The sequence below is a fragment of the Centruroides vittatus genome, unplaced genomic scaffold (genome assembly GCF_030686945.1).
Source record: "Centruroides vittatus isolate TY-2023 unplaced genomic scaffold, ASM3068694v2 contig_854, whole genome shotgun sequence".
In the NCBI taxonomy this organism is placed as follows: domain Eukaryota; kingdom Metazoa; phylum Arthropoda; class Arachnida; order Scorpiones; family Buthidae; genus Centruroides; species Centruroides vittatus.
The window spans coordinates 3,454,388-3,469,431 of record NW_027122558.1 but is presented as its reverse complement, the minus strand read 5'-3'; the positions used below and the strand labels follow the sequence as shown (position 1 = coordinate 3,469,431).

General features: G+C 32.2%; 1 protein-coding gene across 2 annotated transcripts in view; it reads left to right on the top strand.

Moving 5' to 3' along the window:
- Window positions 1-15,044, top strand: part of LOC136982623 (conserved regulator of innate immunity protein 3-like) — a 71,170-nt gene that overhangs the window by 17,241 nt on the left and 38,885 nt on the right. For both annotated transcript variants that reach the window (XM_067279182.1, XM_067279181.1), the window contains exon 3: window positions 4,006-4,129. In XM_067279182.1, coding sequence (XP_067135283.1) covers window positions 4,006-4,129 — 124 coding nt within the window. The remainder of the gene's footprint in view (window positions 1-4,005; window positions 4,130-15,044) is intronic.

Below are 15,044 nucleotides of genomic sequence, written 5' to 3'. Positions count from 1 at the left end.
TCTAACTCTCCTCCTGTGTTCTTCAGGTGTAATAACTATTTTTTGATGGAACGACCTCTAGAACAAACATGAATTTATAAAAGATTTTAAAAGAAACTATAGACATAAATATAATGCTGCACATATCCTGTATTACATTTGTTAATTTTAACCTCCTTTTATTATACATTTACTCAAAATGGGATCACCTTTTTTATTTTGTGTTCCAAGACAAACACTTTTCGGCGACTGACCTTCCTTTTTAGGTTACTTGTCGCCGGAAGGTTATTAAAAAGTCCTTTTAAAACACATAAACGTCCAATTAAAATTACAAAAAATTTCTTAAAAAGGAACTGGTGACATAAAACAGACGTCTTGCTTACATCCATCTTGCCTTTTTCTGGGTGTCTTGGCTGCTTTTATCCACTGGGAACAGGCACTGGAAAATGTAGATGAGACAGCTGACCCCTGGCGACGATATTTGTAGAGTTTTCATCATTGAATTTTCGTCCGATAGAGAAAAAATTTTTTAAAAATTAGAATAAAGACTAAGTCTGCCCAAAATGGGATCACCTTTTTTATTTTGTGTTCCAAGACAAACACTTTTCAGCGACTGACCTTCCTTTTTAGGTTACTTGTCGCCGGAAGGTTATTAAAAAGTCCTTTTAAAACACAATAAACTGTCCAATTAAAATTACTATGTGTTTTAAAAGGACTTTTTAATAACCTTCCGGCGACAAGTAACCTAAAAAGGAAGGTCAGTCGCCGAAAAGTGTTTGTCTTGGAACACAAAATAAAAAAGGTGATCCCATTTTGGGCAGACTTAGTCTTTATTCTAATTTTTAAAAAATTTTTTCTCCATCGGACGAAAATTCAATGATACATTTACTCATTTATGTATTGTTCTTTATATTTATATTCATTTTGTACGTAACTTGGGCCAAACTCCTCCTCACAACATCGCACACAAAATACCTCAGATGACAAGGCCATAGAAATTTTTAAAACTAATTTTGCATAATGTCTAAATTTTAAGAGGAAATCATGTTGTCAATGGCCTGGCAGGTCTGCTTGACACAGCAGTATAGTTCTTAGTTGACTGTTCATTGTGCACAGCTTTACATTTATATCAATAGTTCAAATGGTTGTCCAAATTATGTTTCTTTTAAAATCTTTTATAAATTCATGTTTGTTCCAAAAGCCATCCATCAAGTAACCATTATTGCACCTGAAGAACAACTCAGAAGTTAGAAAATGTTTATTCAAGGATTGTTTTAATTTATATACACTGGTAACTGGTTCTGTGTTCATTATTTCCTGTGCTTTTCAACTCTTTCTAAGCCAACTTTAGTCAGCATTCAGTAAAAGCAGCTGGGTGGAGCACTTAATCCAGGGATCACCAAACTTTTTTCACAGCAAGCCTGATAACTGAGAGAATGATGAGCACGGGCCACATAACCATTTTGTTGGTTTTGTAGGTTATTCTACGGTTTAAAACACTACGTATATTCTAGTAGTCAGTTGGACTGAGAATGATATAACAACAACTGTTTCCATTATTACTATTTTTGTATTAATTGTTCTTTCTATTATCGAGAATCTTATATTTAATATGGAGGGCAATGTGAAGGTCTCTGCATTCCACACTGGATTGAAACATCCACATACAGAATGTTGAAATGTATTCATAATAATATACCATCTCAGAGTATAAGACTCTACTTCATTTCATACTTTAGCACATTGTGGCCAAATGGGCTCACAGTGATATGCATTCACAGAGAAATGGACTCTGTCGATTGGGGTTATGGACTCTATTGGACTTTGCTTATAATTATTTATTAACACATTTACAAACTTTATGGCTAAATGTGTTTATTGTGCTAAGCATTCTCAGAGTAATGAACTCTGCATACCAATCCATATCAAAACATTCACATAATTTGTAGAGAACCACTATAGTGCTATAAATTTGTGAGATGAGAGCCGTCAATGCAATCAAAAAATGATTATGAAAGTATCATAAGCGATTGTGAAAAGTAATACACACATTACAGCGGTAGAAAGATATCACGAAGAAATAATGAAACATGGAAATACAACAGTGCTGTTAACAATGGTACAACTAATAGAAACAACAGGCAATAGTGCTACAAGTACTACAAGTGTATCTAATTTTACCCACAAAACAAAAAGGAAGTGATAATGAAATAAGTGCTATGAATGAGATGTTATCATGAAAAACAAAATAATTTTGGAAATACTACAAGTGCTACAAATAATATGGAAATACGACAGAGGAGCAAGAGGAATGGCTGTACAGTGATTTAAGAAACTACACGTGAAAGTACTACAGAAAGTGATACCTTTTGTGTTATAAGTGAAAGTTCTACAAATTAAAGTGTTAAATTGTGGATGTACAGTACCTACTCAGTGACAGTGACAGTGAGAGTGATACTAGAACAGGTACAGAAACGTTTCAATACTATAGTGGTAATATGAAAATACAATGATAATAGGAAGTGCCAATATACGACAAGCAAACATAGCGGTTATCTACAAAACCTTAATTAAAATATCTCAAGTACTTTTAAATAAAACATAAAACATATGTAGACTCTAATACTATCATTAACATCTAAAAAAAAAAAAAACTCCACATATATTTTACATTTTGTATTTGTATTTACTTTTATTAATAATGTTTGTACAAAAAGTACAAAACAGCCAACATGGAATTATAAAAAATCTACATATTATATTAATTGTTTCAATAATATGTAATTTAAATATATAAAATGTAATATGCTGAAGGTAACAATATACGAACATATGTCGGTAAAAAAAATGTAGCAGCTACGACCGCAATAGTGTATCCAACTCTCTGTAAAGCATTGAGCGAAACAGAGAATGTCTGAAAATAAAGTGGAGCACCGGAAACCTGACATTTATTACCAGGTAGAAGGTCTACTCTATTACTAAGTAAAAAAAAAAACCATTTTGTTCAATACAGTATACTGAATACACAAAAAATAAAGACACCCAATATTTTTATTTACCAATACACAAAGACGATTGCTGCAGCAAGCTTGTAATTGCTTTTTTTAGAAACTTCATTGTAGGTACAGTACTTGTACAAAAAGTGATCTGATATTCAATGTTGCCAAATTTTTTATTTTGCTGATTTTTTTAAATGTTATATTATGTCAGATGCAAAATCAGATTGGACTAATTTTGGCATTTTTACTTACACTTATTTTAATTTTTTCTACATAATAAGTTTATCTACAATCTATGATATTTCCATATAAATACGGTAGAGCATTGATTATCTGACTCAATTCGGGACTGGGGTTGGTTGGATAACTGAAAAATTGGATAACCGAAAAGTGTGAAAAAATACATTATTAGTATAGTATATTAGTATATCCCATGTAATTAGTATATTAGTATATCGCTATTAACCTACTTTGTGTTGAATTTTCATCAATGTTAAGCCTAACAAAATTTTCTTTTAAATAGTAATCATCGCTATTATATCGTTAAAAATTATTTCTTTATTTTGCACAAAATAAATACAAAAATAAAGAAAAATAGAAAATTAAGCCTGGTTTAAATACTGGCCTCCTTTTCATGGTCGAGCCATTGTTGCCAGCTAAAACATGCAAAAATTTAACAAGCGGACATTTGAATTTGCCGACTAGAACGCGGTCGGTTAACCGATGTGACGGTTGATCGGGGGTCGGATAATCGATGCTCTACTGTAATTATATTTTAGCTCATTTGTGGCACAGTACGGCAGTGGGCCAGATGAATTGACCTCGTAGGCCGTAGTTTGGTGACCCCTGACCTAGTCAAGAGAGCTAGAGAGAACATTGACTATGATATTAAGTCTTATATATTTTTATGTATTATTTTCTTTCATTTAGATTTAATATTATTTGAATATTTGAAATTTTATTTGAAAGATTTAATTAAAAAATATCAAATTTTTATACATTTACACATTTTAATATTATTTTTTAGTCTTTCTATTAAAATTAATGTTAATCATTCCAACGATGATGATGATGATGATGATGAGGAAGATGACGACGATAACTTTGCTTTTGATGTGCTTGGAAGAAAAAAATACTTTTCAGTAGAAAAGGTAAAAATTTTTCCAATACATTGGGTTGATGCAAAAGTTTTTGGAATTTTCTAGACCTGTAGAATACTCAAAATTGAAAAACACTTATGTAAAAATCAGATAACCGGAGTGGTTGATATTAGGGTCGCTAACGTTTTCGTAGCCCCGTCTGGGCTCTTCTTCAAGCTTTGTAGTAATAATATCAACCACTCTGGTTATCTGGTTTTTACATAAGTGTGTTTTTTGTATTGAATCCCGATGTGTAAAGATGATTGATTATTCAAAATTGTTCACCAATAGCTAGCATCTAGAAGTTTCTTATGGGGTATGTAAATGAAGGATGTTGAGGTGCTCAATCATAAGTGAAAACATATTCTGTGACAAATACCAACTTTTTAAATACACAAAGTTTGCTAATTCTTCCTTTTAACCAGATTTGTACACACGTGCTTTATGATTCAATCATTCAGCAAGAATGTCATCTCTGTTCTGTAATCGACTGTTGGTTTAGTAAACTTAAAGCTGGGCAATATGAAGTTGAAGATAAGTTACTCACAAAAGCCTTTCCTCGTATTGAATGATAAACTGTGGCAGCCAGTGGAAGCCACCCAATGCCCAACTTTATGAGAAATGAGCAAGATACTTGATTGTCACCAGTCCATCATAGTTTGTCACTTGCCTGCCATTGGAAAGATCTGCAATAATTGTTTGGGTTCCTCACAATCTGAATGCAAGACCGCATATCGTAATGCACCGCTTAGATCAAATGTTCAAGTTTGCCCAAATTGTACCTAATACTCTCTCTCTGCACGACCACTTTGGACATGTTATTGTTGTACACCCATAGGGGCAGCTGTTCCTGGGTATATTCAACTTGATGTCAGTGTACCTTGTGCTCCCAGCTGTAACCAATTTTACTATCGCGAAAGTGCGGTATAAATTAATTTTTTTTTGTAGGTAACTAATCTGTTAACTGTATCAACCATAACCAAATTGGCAATTGTACATATGTAAATGTTTCTATACTATTTCAGCTTATGTGTTGTAGGACACATTGTGACCTCTTCCCTACCACCTTCCTTCCTTCCTTACTTTCAACCCTCCCCATCCCTCTCCCCCTTCTTCCATGGCTAAGTCATCTAGACAGCCTTCTTACTTTAAATTAAATAAATAAATAAAAAATTGTACCTAATGAGCAGTGATATATAAAAAATTAGGTTTCACTGATTTCCAGGTTTGGTCTTTTGGACATGAGAGAAAATTGAACACTATTGTCCAAGAAAAAGAAAAAACAAATAACAACTTGTTAAAAAACCCAATAATAATGTATTTATTAAACACTTACAAGGAGTATTATATTTATGTCCTGCAACAATTTTGATGAATTTTGGCATAAAAGTAGTGTATACTGTCAATTTTTTTCGTAATTTGTAAACCAACTAAGTGAGTTTGATACAGATTTTCCTTTCCAAATGTCAATACTTTTTATTATTCTCTCTCTAATATACATGCATTTCGAATCACTCCATATTAGTGATTTTTCTTTAGTATTACACCTTAAAAATCTAAAAATAATACAATACTTTTAGAAGATAAATACAATTCAGATTACTACAAGGTAAAAACATAATTGCTTACAATTACTCATGCAACGAACACATTCTCGAGTGATGTTCGAATGAGTTCACATTCACCTATTAGTGGGATGCAGTATGACTACAGTATACAGGTCTACCATCAGCTTGGAAATTTATAGTCAAAAAGTTTTACATGAACTCCTAATTTATGCCTTAGTTTATAATTTCATGTTTTATGAATATACCTTAATTAATAATTTCTATTAATGTTTGTTTAAGGAGTTATTACTGGATTTTTATTTTTATTATTATATTTGATTTTGTTTTTCTTTTACATATGTATATTATTTTTCTGTTACTTTCTTATTTTCCATTATTATTTTTTGTATTTAAATATATGTATTTTATTTTTGGAATGCTGATATTCCAATCTTCTGGTTTAACTTGAGGATGGCCTATGGAATAGGCTAAAAACATTAGTTTGTTTTCAATAAATTATCTTGGCAACATAAGGTGTGTTTTGATAATCTAATAATTATTTGCTGAGTATGTTCTGTTAAAAGACTACAGTATAGTTATACATGTAACTGATGTATACATGTATCAAGTGATATTTGAAGGCTTTGACATTTAGCCACTTTTGAAATACCTCTGATGACTATAATGCTTATATCTAAAAAGTCAGTGATAAATCTTAAGAATACTTTTACTTTCAATGTTAAGTTGTATTGAAAGTTTGAGTAATAGTATTAAAAATGCAAATGCCCTAATAACACTTTTACAAATTAAATTTTGAGTCTGTGATTTTTAAATTGATGAGCTTGGATGTTGTAAGCATGTAGCCTTTGATGCTCCTAGAATTGATAAGTAGTACCTTTAAAAGAATATAAAGTTGAAGAATGGATAATAAACTTATAAATGCAATCACTTCTAAGAATCTAAGGCTTCTAAGAAATGACAAAGACAATACAATGGAACCTTGCTTAACGAACATAATTCGTTCCAGAGTCTTACTCGTAATGTGAAACACTCGTTAAGCAAAACAATTTTTCCCATAGAAATTCATGTAAAATACTGTAAGGAACTGAGTCCGAACGTTATTTTTATTTTATTATTATTTCTGTTTTATTATCTTTTGTTTGGGGTTTATGTTTATTTAGGACGAAGGTTCCCCACCACTCTCTTGTTAGTAATGAAAAATGAAGATAAAACAACTCACGGAGAAATAAGCGCCGTAGGAAAAATCTTGCGCACTTGCGCTGCCCGGCGGAAGTAACAGTCCGCAGAAAAAAAAAATGGAGGGGGGAGTCCCCACAATCACTAGTAGAGAAATACTTGATAAACCGTCTTAAACATCCCAGAAAATTATGATAAATATTTTGTAAACGGTTTATAAGCTTTGTCGGAAACTTAAAGCTGCCAGAAAAGAAAATTAATGTTAGCAACTAAGTATGTAAATAAGGGGAGTGACCCAGCTCAAGTGTGACGTCACCTCACAGTATAAAACCCGTACGTTAACCGAAGAAGGAGAGGTGATTTCCAAACCGAGGTGAATTCCAAATCGAGGCGACATTGAGAGCGAGGTTAATTCGAAAGCGAAGTATTTTCTGATAGAAGTCCAGATTGATAATTGGACGATCCAAGGTGCTAAAGAGGAGTTCGATTGACGATTTGACGATATCGAAAGTATTGAGGAAATAGTTTTCTTCGTATAGTGAGGTGACGGATAGATGTTTAATTAGTAAGAGATTTTGTTCATAGTTTCTAAGTATTTGATTTGTCGAAATTCAAAGGGGAATTACTATTAAGTTAAGCTAAGTAGCTGAGTTTATTGTCGGGTTGACTTGTTGATTTTCGTTAATAAATTTGGTTTGGATTATTGATATTTGTACGTAGTACATTCTAGTTGCTAATTAAATATATTTGAACTTTTGATCTGACTTGATATTTATCGTTATTATTACTAATTTTTCGGTGCACGCTTAAAAGCCCAGGCCTGGCAAACTAATCTCGAATTCGCGTAAAGTACCCGTTAGGTTAACGGAAGTTTCACCGACCGTAATTATAGTCGGTTTCCTAAGATACTAAAATTAAGTACTTTACAATATGATAATGCGTTCCATGCCGAAAAAATACTCAACTGTTTTATGTATAATGTTTATTCAAAAAAAATTGTACGGTATACACTGAGAATTCGATTTGCAGAAACAAACAAAAAAAAAAAATCACGGCTAATATGTTTGATAAATACTCCAAATGATATGCCAAATTCTTGGGTTATGTAAAGGCTATAATTAAATATTAGAAATTAATTAATTTGACTAGAGGTAGGCAATTATGTTTCCATCTCATATTAAATTTAATGACCCAAGAATTTGGCATATCATTTGGCATGTTTATTATATAACAGGCTATGGTTGTTGATGTTTATAAGTAATATGTGTGAACACAAGTTTGGAAAAATATGTGATCACAAGCAACATTAAGATGCTAGCAAAAGGAATGCTAAACACAGACTGATGGAGCATGCCACATGTGCACAATTTGGGACTTCCCCTCTCCTCGTCACTTGTTATGCAAAACATTGCTCGTTAAGTGAGGCAAATTTTTACTATTTGTTTTGCTCGTTATGCGAAATACTTGTTGTGCGAGTTTCCACTGTGTTAATAACAGCTTAGCTCCAGGAGTATACACAATCCTAGTGCAGGACCATAGATTTAATCGAAGACTGACATAGATAAGTGCGACAAACAGATTGTTAACACAAAGAATAAAAGAACATAAATACGACATTAGTAAAGATAAACACACTACATCACTGGCCCAAATAGCAAGTGAACCCACAGTGTCAACATGCTGGAACCAAGCAAAATTAATAAAAAGAGTTTTCCAAACTCATATGCTAAAAACAATAGAAGCATATGAAGTATTCCTTGCTTTGAGGACAGGTTAATAAAGAGAAAGACCCGTTATCAAAAGTCTGGTAATCACTAGTGCATAACCCAATATGATGATCACGTGACATACGCTCTACGTAGTAAACATTGAGTAAATTGCATTTACAACAAGTTATCTTAATTAAGCTAACAACCCTTCTTGATGCTTTATTTTATAATTTTAATTTTTTTGTTCTAATTTTATTTTACTTGCGTAATTTTATTGTAATTTATTTAGATATATTGAATGCATTTTACAATGTATTTATCCGTAAATTGTATTTTGTAATATTTTATACGTACATATTATGTTTCATATTCAGTTAAAATACACAGCTGTTTGCTTCAAAATCTTATTTCAATTTCTTTTAAAAAGCTGTTAAAACATTAATTAGAATTTATAGTTTGAATCTTCTTGTTTATATGTTAAACCTGATGCAAACCTCTAAAAAGGGGTCAGAAATGTTCATTTAAATGAAGTGTTGCTGAAAAAGTATTTAAGGTGTTGTTAAAGCTAAATTTGTTTTAGCTTATAAAGAAGTGATTTTTATGCTACTGATTTGATTAGGATAATAAATAAGTTCACTGCATGAAATGACTTCATTAACTTACTGGTTATAATTCATTTCTTAAATTTTATTAAACTATTAATGTAACTGTTTATAAGTGTCATTAAAATATTTATGCAAAGATTTTTAAGGATATTGATATAATTATTAATATAATGCAGCTTTTATATTATATAAAAACTATAATATATACATAAAACTAGATGCCAAATATTGTTACAAAAAATTTATCCACACGACTGTCTATTGGTATTATGGAAAAGGTTTAATTTTGCAAGTACTGTACTTTTGGTAGTATATAGATGTACTCAAACAATATCATTTATAGAGAACAGAATGTTTCAATTTGTAAAATATGTTGTCTCCAAAAGTACTTGGGAAATTAAACCTTTTCCATAATGCCAATAGACAGTCATGTGGATAAATTTTTTCGGTGAATGTGAGCCTAGGTATACAAAATGGTGGCGCTTCCGGTTGCCATCTTGTTTGCACACGCAAATGTGCAAATAAGATGGCGACCGTTGACAATAACATAAACGCGCCTATATTTAATCTTTTTTAAAACTAAAACATTTTTGAAACGTAATTTGCTACTTACTTTTTCCGCTGCTTTTGGTTACTTTTCTTACTCTTGGACCAGAAACGAAAAATAAAAAAGTCGTCATACTACCTATAAATTCAATCGATGCATGGACGAAATGAATTACCAGGTTTTATACATCAGTGGTTCGAACAAAATTTGCCTGTATTGTACATAAATTTTACTCCTCTTAAGAACTGCAGTCTTACAATTCACATCTCTCGACTTTTCATCTACGATAGGCAGCATCTCCATAGAGGTTGGCACCTGCGATCCACGGCCACCTAGCCTTCCATGTGTCGTTCACGTTGTCTTTCGTATCGGAAATCACTATTACATATCCTTGGTTATGACAAATTTAACACGTTTAACACACATTTGCACACTTTAAAACATGTTTAAACACATTTACACACTATAAATGCACATTTAAACCATGTTTAAACACATTTAACTCACATTTGCACATTTACACACTTTAAATGCAAATTTGAACCACATATAAACCCTTCACAAAATTTTTACCTCACTTACACAATATTAACACACCTTTAATACACTTTTATGACATTTAACACGCATTAAATACATTAATGACACGTTTATCATGTTAATTACCATTGACAAACTTTCCTCCTCGATAACTTTAGACTTCGAGTAAATTGTACAAACTTTGAAAAAAACACAGACACTTTTAAAAAATTAACAACATACATAATCCGTCTACATCGTAACCAAAATCCGAAATTCACATTATTCCTCATGTTTCCCGAACGGAATTTTTTGATGGATATTTGCATACGAAGGCATCATTACTATCAGCGCCATCTACATTTCTTTTCTAAAAACACTTGCCATCGAGGTTACCGGAAGCACTGCCATTTTGTATACCTAGGCTCACATTAACCATTTTTTCTAATAGGAAAACTATTTGTGATGCTAAAAAATTTAACTATGGTTGATATTACAGTAAACTTCTTTCTCCAAATAATAATTGTTTTTATTTTAGTGATACAATATCATGGTGTGGATAACAAACATGCCATTGACCTTTTCTTCTCAGACAGATCAGTACCCTCATGACTGAACTACCATATTACTAGTTTGCTGTAAGTAGTAATTCCATATTGAATTAGTCATAACTCACTCATTTTGGCTCATAGAATGAAACAGTTTGGATGACTGCATTATTGTATCAAACACTACCTTTGCCAAAATTCATCAAAATCAGTGGGGGACAGGTATAATAATCTTTATTAGCTAAATCTTACAATTATTAATTATAAATTAGATGAGAAAACACAAAACAGCTCCAGTAAATTATATTCTAGTAATTCAAACAAATTATAAAAATTTGAGTTTTAATTATTTTGGAATCAAAACCAAATATAAAACAAGAATTACAAATTTTTCCTAAACCTAGGGAACTTAACTCTAATGTAAACTAATCTCAAACAATGCCAACAATAAAGTTAATTTATGTGCAAAACTCATAAAATTTAACCATCATCACAAAGAACACCAAAAAACTTCAATCACTTCAAAATCATTGTACCTTCCACTTATTTGGTAATCTCCTTTCACACTCAGTAGCTTCATTTCAACCTTCCTCTCATTCCTCAGTTGTATTATACTCCTTGAGTGTGACATCACAGTAGCTTATGCCAATCCGTCCTGTTTACATACTTACATGCTAACATTTTAAAATTAATTCTTAAGAATCTTTTTCTTTGATTTATATGTTGAATTTTTAAACCTGCAACAGTGTGATCAGGTGGCTATTCTTTAATTCACATTGGAGATTGCTTAATAGGAAATGTCATTTTGAGATTGGTGATGAATTGCATTTACAGCTGACAGTCACTGTAAGTAATAATTTTAAAGTTTTTGAATTTAGAACTAGGAGATGGGCAAATTCTCATCTTTAAACAAAATTAAAAGGTCTCCAAACAATTATAATGAAAAATAAAACAAAGCCCATAAACATAAAGTAACATTCAGACTTAACTCTGTACACTGTGTCAAAGTTGACCTGCCAGAAGCTGCTCAATCTTAGCGAGGAGTTTCTTCCACACCTCTGTATAACCCAGACATTGCACCCTCTGACTATCATCTCTTCTGCTCCATGCAACATTTTGAATGGAGAGCAGTCTGCTGCTGTTGAGATAAAAATTGCACTTTCAGAGTTCTTTGATTCAAGACAGCCTAAGTTTTATTTGGCAAAAATCTGTGACCTGTCCAATTGATGGGAGGTGTTTGAATGTAATGGCGATTATTTTCTTGAATAAACTTCCTTTTAAATAATAAAATTTTAAAATATTCCAGAAACTTCTGTATCAACCCAATATTTCTATAAAAAAGAAATTATAAATTTTTAAAAATAATTATTATGATATTTTATAAATTAAGAAATAATTTATTAAAAATTGACATCTTTTTATAAAGTTTACTACATACTGACATTTTTGGTTATTTTAACCCTTTGAAGCAAAATTTTTTTTTTGAAATTAACAGCTTTCATTGATAAAATGACATAATTTAGCAACACAAATTTAACAAGGCTTTTTTTCTTGTTTGTGTTTTTCCGTATTTCATATGGGGGTCGGTATTTTCTATCTTTAATCTGTTTTCACCACTTCTCTCCATCCAAAGTGTCCTCTCTCTCAAATCTTATGCCACCTTGTCTCTCTGTTTCAGCTTTGGTCTTCCATGCTTTTTCCTCTCTATCACTTACAATTTCCCAATTCTCTTTCCAACATAGTCCTCACTTCTCTCCAACATGTCCTAACCATCTTAATCTATCGATACTTTCTTGCATCTTACTTAAACCCATTTTGCCTGTTGTATGTAATCATTCCTAATTCTGTTCTTCCTCGTCACACCACACAATTGATTTTATTGTTAATTTTGCACTAACAGCCAAACAGTTTTATTCATCACTAAGTCTTTGCATTGTCATTGTCCATTTGCCACTATCAACTAGTTATGAGAAGAGTTTTGTAAATATTGATATGCCAATAATGATATCTAATATCATCACAAAATATCAGTATATCACACTAAGCTGGGAATTTTGACTACTAAGGTTAAAATTTTGCCTTGCAGATTCAAAAATTATAACAGGAAAAAGGGAATTATATGTAAATCTACGTGCAAAGAAACCTATATAACATTTCCTCACTTTTACTGTTAACAGTGTGGGAATCCAACCCAGCAATACTGTAATTCACTGGACCCCAAAACCTGCACTTTAGATTTGAAAGCTGTACAAAAAAAACAAAATGATAATGAACTCAGAAATTACCAAATGCTACTACACATGCAAATGCAGTATGTAACTTGTTTGTTTATTTATTATTTTTATGATCTTGATACATTCAAAACTCTGCATTACATAGCCTACTAATTTAATACATTGTAACAAATCATTTTTTGGAGAGGGAAGATAAAAATGTTACCTCTGCAAGGATTGAACTGGCGAGCCTGTTTTGTCTCGACGCATAATGAGACCCATTTTCAAAAACAGTCTTTCTGACGGAACAGCGCTTCCTGGAATACAGTAATACTGGCCTGCTAGCTTCTTCGTGCTTGGGAATACTGCAGAAAAATGTTCCCATTCTTTTAAGGGGCAACATTTATCATTATCATATTTTGATTTAGGTAATGTTTTAACTCTGTAATCAAGCTACCTGAGTCTCTGTGTTCAACGCCTGTCTGCTTTGTAGCTAGACAGATGTGGAAACTCCAAATATCATTACTGTTAGCAGTCTGTACTACCCTATGTTGTAACTGATGCTCATTTCCTTCATTACTTGTTCTCACAATATCTTTTAGGGCCTATTGATGTGAGATATTGCCCATGAACAAGCTATTGGCAAATCAAAATGCAGCCTTTTAAACCACAGATCAAATATACTAGAAATAGGTAGCAAGTGGTTGTTTTCAGCATCCTTAAAATAGTGTTCCAGGGAATCCACCATGGCAACCTGAAAATTGTTTCCTACTGTTTTCCAAAGGAGTTCTGGCATCTGTGGCTTTGATCATAGAACTTATATACAGTCGACTCCACATAAGTCGACATCCCAAGGGGAAGTGGAAATGTGTCAAGTTATCCGATGTGTCGACTAAAGCGAAGTCGGAAAAAAAAACACAAAACTACAATTAATAAAATACAATAGTGTGTTATACAGTAGTATGGGCTTACAATACATTGTGTCCTCCATTTACAATTACTCTCTAGATGAAAAACTGAAAAATTCATTTAGTGTTGTTTGTTTTGAGCACTTAACTGTCTCAACTTTTTTTTTCAACGATCACGAACACCTTGAAAACATAATCTTTGCAATTGTCAATTGTTGGCAAGTAACGTCTAAGGATTCTTAATGCCTCTAGCGTGAGAAAATGCAGAATTGGATTCTGGATGTTGATGTAGATTGTCTATTTTCTTTTTGTTTATCTGTTATTATTTTATACATAAAAATACATAAAATGTTAAGGCATTTTTATTAATATGTATATATATATAATAATAATAATGTATTATTATATTATTAAATATATTAATTATATATTAATAAATAAATCGACTCCCCCTCCTGAAAAAAACGAGTTCACACCACACGTGCGGAGTGAATTCATTTTTTCAGGAGGGGGTGTCGACTTATCGGAGTGTGGGACAGCAAAAGTATGTCAACTTATCCGGTGTGATGAGTTAAACAGTGTCGAGTAAACTGGAGTTTAACATTAATGCCTACGTAAGTCGGCCGGGACCACAGAAAACTGACTACTTAACCGAGGGTGTCGAGTTATCCGGGTGTCGACTTATTGCGATTTGACTGTATTACAGTCAGTTCTGTACTGCTATTGATATTTTACCTGAAATCTGTTTTGTTAACTGATTAAGTGATTTCAAAATATATTAAAAGGGAGCGACTCACAATAACCAATTAACCGTAGTGTGAAAGGTCAATATTTGCAAACGTTTTTGAAGCCCCTTCTGGGCTCTTCCTCAGGTTTTTTTTTTATTCCAAACAAATTCTAAACATCTTGGAACACATGCGCGTATCGTATCCCAAATCGAATACCATTCAATAGATATTTGAAGGTTAATTGCCAGCTTGTTTGGAATAAAAAAAGGAAGCCTGAGGAAGAGCCCAGAAGGGGCTTCAAAAATGTTCGCAAATATTGATTTTTTGCACTCCGGTTAATTGGTTATTGTTAGTCACTCCTTTTTTATATATTCATTCTGAGATGGTGCAGTTAAGTGGTTTTAAA